This window comes from Aptenodytes forsteri, unplaced genomic scaffold (assembly GCF_000699145.1).
Source record: "Aptenodytes forsteri isolate BGI_AS27 unplaced genomic scaffold, ASM69914v1 Scaffold65, whole genome shotgun sequence".
In the NCBI taxonomy this organism is placed as follows: Eukaryota; Metazoa; Chordata; class Aves; order Sphenisciformes; family Spheniscidae; genus Aptenodytes; species Aptenodytes forsteri.
The window spans coordinates 8,765,107-8,772,645 of record NW_008795127.1 but is presented as its reverse complement, the minus strand read 5'-3'; the positions used below and the strand labels follow the sequence as shown (position 1 = coordinate 8,772,645).

At 38.4% G+C, this 7,539-nt stretch overlaps 1 protein-coding gene across 1 annotated transcript in view; it reads left to right on the top strand.

The window, feature by feature from the left end:
• The window catches only part of SPATA18 (spermatogenesis associated 18), a gene marked incomplete at its 5' end in the record, with an annotated part of 20,624 nt that extends 15,328 nt beyond the window's left edge, over positions 1-5,296 (top strand). The window contains 6 exons of the mRNA XM_009277462.1: positions 353-511; positions 1,064-1,239; positions 3,209-3,332; positions 3,684-3,752; positions 4,571-4,616; positions 5,098-5,296. Coding sequence (XP_009275737.1) covers positions 353-511; positions 1,064-1,239; positions 3,209-3,332; positions 3,684-3,752; positions 4,571-4,616; positions 5,098-5,105 — 582 coding nt within the window. The remainder of the gene's footprint in view (positions 1-352; positions 512-1,063; positions 1,240-3,208; positions 3,333-3,683; positions 3,753-4,570; positions 4,617-5,097) is intronic.
• Positions 5,297-7,539: the final 2,243 nt, after the last annotated feature.

The window sequence follows — 7,539 nt, the reverse complement described above, 5'->3', positions numbered from 1 at the left end:
CAGGTTGCCCAGAGAGGTGGTGGATGCCCCATCCCTGGGGCATGGGAATGGAAACATTCAAGGTCAGGCTGGATGGGGCTCTGAGCAACCTGATCTAGTTGAAGATGTCCCTGCCCACAGCAGGGGGGTTGGACTAGATGACCTTTAGAGGTCCCTTCCAACCCAAACTATTCTATGATTCTAATCAGAGAAGTCCTCCCAGATGAGTACTCTTTTTAACTTTCACTTTTACAGCAGTGTTTTATATTCCTCCTTACAATGATGATACTAGGTTAAGTTCATCCTCTCAGATAATTGATAAAAAATTAATCTCAGTCTCCTGGATTTAACTAGATGTTCTTTATGTTTGCAGGAGTCTTTTCATGCAGCAAAGATGGCCTACAGGCAGTTTAAAATACGTGTAAGAGAGACTCTGTCTCTAGGTCACTCGGGGCCTGAGTCCCTTGAAGACACTGTCCTGGATTATATAGTTCGCCATGAGGATCTGTATGATGTTCAAGCCAGTGTTAATGTAAGTCAAGGGTGGTGGGGAAGTGCCGTGTTGATCTATTTAGTAGCTAATAAATTCAGAGTGTGTAAACTAGAAATGCACTGTAACCTGAAGAAGGAAAAAAGTTTATTGCATGGATGTTATGTCTTGTAGCAGTTTATTTTCCAAAATAATATTGTGGTATGGCCCAGTAATCACTTGTTTTATTTGCCTGTGACTAGAATATCTCTGTCTGCCAGAATAGTGTTTTGGCAAGATACAGTATAACTGCCTTAATCAAATAAATGTAAGCTAAATTTCATATTTTTCTTAAGTTCTGTGCTCTACTGAAAAACTGCATCTCCCTCCTAAGATTGATGTCAATGATGTAGCTCGTACTTTATTTCTAAAATAACAGCACAGTCTTTCTGAAGCTAATATTTTCTGGAATAGCCTAAGACAATATTGCTGGGAGCTTCTTATACTGATTCTTAAATGTAGAAAGCTGAGAGGCATATTTAGGAGGGATTTCCATACTTGCCCGTGAATAAAAGTGTTAGTGAGCTCAAATTACTCAATTGTGTTTATTTTCAGGAAGTAATTCGCTCCATGAACGTCAACCCAAAGATTTCATTTCCACCAGAAATTGATTTCATTGTGATCAGCACTTTGATTCGAGAGTTGTGCCGTGTGGCTTTTGCAATGCAGACACTCATTCCTCCTCTTGATATTGCCTTTGGTACTGATGGAGAACTTTTCAGTGAGACCAAGTAAGAACTCTCTATTTTCAGTCAGATTCTTACTATTAAAAAAAATTCATCAGGTTGTATAGTCTACTTCTTTCCTAACTAATATAAAGGTTTAAGATTGATACTGAACATTAATTTGGGGCAAATACTCCTGGTCTGTAGTGAATTTGGTATGTCTTAAGGTTTATGATGGTATATAAATGCCAGGATGTAGACCAGTGTTGACAGGTTTTTTAATGAACAGCAGAGCAATTTTCTGGATAAACTTCAGTCTTTAGAGCGTATCTAATTTATCCTTTAAGAAGAAAATTATCATTAGCTTTCCTTTCCTTGTTTAGTCTCTATCTGCCTCCAGTGTTTATAAAATGTGTGCATCGTTGTTCCTCCTTTCTGGCCCATTTTGTAAAAGTCATGTTTACTGAGATCTGGCAGTTGGTACCTGATACCGGGATCACCAACACGTGTGCTGTGACCTCCGGGCAGTAGCTGCTGTACAACATCCGGATCTTAATACACTCCCATCTCTTCTGGTTTAGAGCTGAGCAAAAAGAAAAATGCCTTTTAAGAATGGGAATTTTGCTTAAAAAATGCACACCATAACATAGTTTTTCTTTTTTCCGTAGTGTCAGGGCTGGCTGCTTTGTTAGCTGGCAGAGACTGTAGGGTACTTCCATGCCTTCAAGAAAACTAATAGGATTGATAACTCCAAAAAAATTGCTCTCAAAAGCAAGAAAAGCCACACCAATAAGGAGGTTTCTAATAATAATTAGAAATAGAATGGAACCCAGGTGGGGAAGCGCTTGAGAAGCCAAGGAGAGAAATAGAGAAGGTAAAAGTAGCCCTTCAACAGGAGAGTGCAAAGTCATACGTGACTACTTAATGATCCTGTCCAAATACTGGGCAGTTAGCTATTTGATACCCAAAGCTATTGGCTCACTTAAGAAGGCAGGAATGCTATGGTATAGCCTTGGGATGCTTTCTCCACCTACTTGATGTGTGTGGCCTTCAAAAAACAGGTGTAATGTGTTATACATGCTGCTGTGGGAGACATATATACACACATCTATCCATCTATATAGATAAATATGCAGCATACATACGTTTACATGTGTAGCATATAGATGTGGTACACAGACATGGAGCAAAATCTGTAGAAATTAAAATAGCTCTGTTAGTTATGTGTGATACCATTCTATAAAAGGGCTGGCGAAACCTCATCGTACTCTATACCTTCCTCCATGCAGAGCTTCATGCCTCTGTTTACAACATTGTTTTATATAAATTGCCATTGTATATACATTACTAATGTATAGGTGCATTGCTATTTTTATTTCAGTTATTTGATATTTGTTTTGAGTTTGAATCCACAAAACCAGACATGTATTATTCAGCCAATATTGCAGACTTAGGGAGGTAATATGTATCTGGTATGTTAATACAGGCCTTCAAAATAATTTTTCTTAGCTAAAAAGTCACTGTTTCATTATCAGTACCTGAGGATCTTGCTAATAAAATTGACTTTTATGTCTTGTAAGATACTAGGATGTAATTTTATAGTTGAGAGAGAGTATTTCTGTAATATCTTTTATAGGGGTCTTGTTTTAGCAAGATATTCCAGGAAGATGGGATGACTATGCCTGCAAAAATGCTGCTCAGGAGATTTAATCTGTCAGTGGACCCAAGGACCCTGGCTTGCATGGGGCTTATGCGAGAATGTGGTCTAGTGGCCTTCTGAAGTGTCAGATGGCTTTATTGGCGTGTCTTTCAGTATAAGTAGACAGCATATTCTGCTAAGTCTGTCTTACAAATGCATTTCTTTTACAGGTTCACTTCAAGAAGACAATATTTCCGTATCCCAGAAATAAGTAAAGACAGACGTTTATGCGCTGTAGCTAGTATTCTGCTTTTTATCAACATTGATGACTTGAAGCATCTTATTTATCTTTTGGCATTTATATGCAGACATTTCTTGTACTCTATATTTCAACAGGTACCATCGTAGTTTTGACTCTGATTTCACAGCTGCCTTGGTGGCCTATCATGTATGGCCTGCTCTGATGGAAAATGATGTTGTAATTGTGAAGGGAGAGGCAGTCACAAAAAGAGGAGCTCTGGTACGTACTTTTGTTAAGGATCATGTTAAGGGAAGTCATTGGATTTAAACACTGTTTTAAAATTTAAAAAGATGAATTCTTGATTGTTCCCTAAATGGCTGGAGTTGTGTATATCAAATATCAGTTAGGTTTTAGTGCCTCATCCTGTATTTAGGATGAATTGTTTTGTTTGCCTTAATGTATTCATTATGCAGATGTATGATTGTTCGCAGAGCTTGTTCTGAGGAGAAAGTTTACTGTATTTACTCTCTGTCCTCAAGCTTTGTTTCCAGCATGGCAAGTCTGCTTGTCGAGTCTGTCTTTATTAAATACCCTTTCTCAAAAGAGGTTTGTCAAACTCTTCTCTTGTAGTGGTCTCACAGAAGCAGAAGTAGAGGCAGAAGCCGCAGTCGTAGCACCAGTCCTCTTCTATCTCATCATGTAAGCCCCAGCTGAATGCTTGTAGTGTAAACAGCATCAAGTATTTTAAACTCAGAATGTAGGCAACCTTTTAAAAATGCTGATGTGCCACACATACATTCTAACATTGGGAATAAATGCCTTTGCTGGGTCTGTAATGAGGTGAAGCTGAACTGACAGATAGTTATTGCCTGGTATCATTATCAGTGCAGACACTGTATGAGGAGTAGATCATAGTTAAATTTTCAGAGGTACCAACTGTGGATCTCGGAATGCTTTCCCCCTACTCCCCCTTGCTTCAGCACCCTTCTGAATAACTAATTGCATCATCTGGAAGTGTTTTAGTCATCCTGCAGTACATATACAGCACATGGTCCCTGCCTCCTGGAACTGGTAATCTAAACTTACCCTCTAATGCCTCAAAGGATCAGAAAATCAGTGTAGGGTGGGCAGGAGGGGAAGAACTGAGGTGGTACTAATAAGATATGTGAAACCATAGCAGAGTTCTGCATATGGTATAGTTATACAATATTTTTAATTACTTCTGTAAAAATCATGTATTTTTCTAATTGTTAGCCCATGTTATTAAATTGACATCAGTGCCCTCAACTTAAAATGTGAATATTGAAAACGTGAGAGGCTTTGGGTAAGACTCACTTTTTTGTGTGTGTGCAGGGTGTGAGAGAGAAACTAGAAAGTTGTTGAATTTGACTTTATAGCAGTGGAGCTGCACCGATAGAGCAACTTGCAAATTTTCTGAATGTTGATGGGTCCCCAGGTGCCTTTTTTGGGTACAGTTCTTTAGCACATCTGAGTTTCCTTTTCTGTTTGTCTTGCAGTTGTCTCGGAGCCGCAGTCCTTCACCACTGAGGAGTGGAAGCCCAAGTAAGTGGGCATATTAGTTCATAATGACTCATGGTTTTCACATTAAGCCCTTGAACAACTGAGCAAAGAGACAAAACAACATGCTGAAGGTCTTTGACTCTAAAACACTTGTCCAAGTCTTATTTTTAAAGTGGGTAGCCCCTTTCTTTTCTGTGTGTGGAAAAAGGCTGAAATTTCTGACTGGGAGGAAAGCTTGTTTTTCACTCTACTCAGACCACTGTCATGAGTTCTCTCTGCTGGTTGCCTTTATTGTGGCCAGTTCTGCAGTAAGTAAAACTTGTTATCTTCCCCACACGAGACACAGTTAGCTGCCAGACATGCCTGCTGGCTCCATGCCTTTCAAAATCCAAAGAGATAGCTAAGTGGTGACGGTGAAGTGAGGGATTTCAAATAGTATGAATGTGTGCCCATCTTGAAGCCAAGCCAATTTAGTGATTTAGGAAAAAATAGTTGTACTGAAATGTGTCTTTTTCTTCAATAGGGCGTTAACTGAACATGTTCCTGTGATTCAGTACATCCGGATCCAACAACTTCACTGGTGCCTTTTCTCTTCAAGAATACCTCAAATCTCGCAACAATGTGAATGGCAATTGCCACTCCAAATGGAGTTTCTATTCAGTGTGGTTTTTAGAATTATAGAAGGCTTATTTATAATTTTAGAAACTAATTCAACCCTTCTGATTTAAAAAAAAAAACAAAAACGAAAGTGCATGCAGTACAGGATCATACTCATTTGGCAAAATTTGCAGAGCACCGAGGAACCCATGCTGTAATTCTGCGGATGGAGATAGAATTATTGCATCTAGAATGTTTTCCACAGATACCAAACGATGCAGTTTATCTTGATAGGATGTTTAATATAACCTAAATGGTGAATGTTGGAGAATGTTGAGGTTAGCTGTTACTTGAAAACAATTTCATTAATTGGTGCTTATTTACAATTTTAGAAAACAGCAATAATCTTAGAATGTGCCAGTCTCACACAGCATCCTTTTAAACACATCCTTGCGGTAAACTGAATTTTCTAACTACAATGCAAAAGTTGCACAGAACAGTCATGAACTACCAATACTCCAGCAATCCCCAGGACTTTATTGACATTTACTTATGAAAGCACAGGTGTGTGCTTTAGCAAGGCAGTAATAGTCCTTGTTAAATTCATTGTTACTTAGAAATGAATATCATAAAAATTTGTAGTTTGGAACTTAAAGTATTTTGAAAGTGTGCCACTGACTATTTGTAGGCTTGAAATATTTGCTTGAGGTGGCCTATTTGGTATCACTTTTAATGAGCTTTCATACCAGACTAATGGATTAGTAATTCTTGTGAACTCAGTGAAAAAACCTGTCCAGTTCTCTCTTACTGTGGGCGTTTATTATATTTTAATTGTAAAAATTAGAGACCTGAAGAGATTTTATTCAGGCACTTTAAATAGTTTGTTCCCCTTGTTTATTTTAATATCAGCATTTTTGTTTTTGAGAGAACTGTTACTGTCTTTCTCTCAGAACATCATCTGTAGGGCCAGCCTTAAATACAAGCCACAAGTGACTGCTTGGGGCCTTGTGCTTTTACATAGAAACATAGGATTTGTCATAATGGAGCTGATGTGTAATTCACCAGCTCCACTGCCTCGTTCCAATCAATACCTGATGCTTCAGAGGTATGTGGTGCTTTTCCCAAATTCATCTCCACAATTTTGGAATATAAACAATCAGAAGGAGGAAAAAGTCCTTTCTGCCTCCTCTTTTAATCAGCCTATGCCCTGGAACATGACACTTCATTAGTACTACTGTAATAACATAAGCAGAAATATTTTTATTAGTTCTGAAACTATTTAGTCCTTAAAATTAAGTTACAGGAGCAAATTTTGTGATCCCTTTCCAGGGATCTTATCCAGATTTACACATCCATGCTCTTTCTCTCTACTTCTTGTGTGGCTTGACTTTGGCACAAGGCTGCTTGGCACAGGATCAGATTTTGGGCAGACTTTAGCATTGGTCCCCATGAGCCATGGGTCAGCTGTGACTTTAGTTATACAGATGTATTTTCATTGGAATTAGGCCCATTAGTAACCAATGAGAGCAAAATGAGGTCCTTTACATAGTGGCTCTGTGAATGACACTCTCTGAATGAACTGAGGGGACACAAAGGTACATGCACGTTATGTGGTGTACTGTCTTGTTATCTAAGAAAGTCACAAGAGAAAATGCAAAGCAATATGTTTCCTCTTCTAAGAGCCTGATTGTTGGTTGCAGCTATGGATCTGGGCTTGAAGTAAATGTGCATATTTCTGCACTGATCTCATGACTAAAACCACCACGGTTCTGGAAAAACGGAGCACCTGCAACTTGTGCGGCAACAGAAGATAATTAGATATCCCAAGTATGGTTTTGAGTAGAAAAAATGAAGAATTTTGAGAAATCTTTTAATTACCAAGGGCTAAGGAGAGGTAGTTTTTTAAAAAATTAGATATTATATGTTTGTCTTCTGCATGTAATTACCAAGACATATCTGTGTTATTGAGTTGAAGTAAGTTTCCATACCAACTGTGAGAAAACTAAGACTACATCAAGAAAGTATGTTTTTCTTGACAAGCATGAGAGGCAGGGTAGTTTCAGACTTGCACACACCTGTGATGCCACTATGAACTAGTATTCCCAAACATCTAAAAATGCCATAAAAGACAAATTCCCAGTGCTTGGTGGACCATCTCATCTTGCTCCCCCAGCAGGTACCTAGACAACTAGTTAGTCTCAAAGTAAAAGAGAAAACTAATGAAATAACAGCACGTGATTTGTTTTGGTAGTGCGAAAGCAGCTCTAGGGTTTTTTGGTTTGGTGTTTGTTTTTTTGTTTTTTTTTTTTGTATAATGTTTCAGAGTAGGGCAAACCATTTTCAGCAAATTAGGAAGTCAGTCCACAAC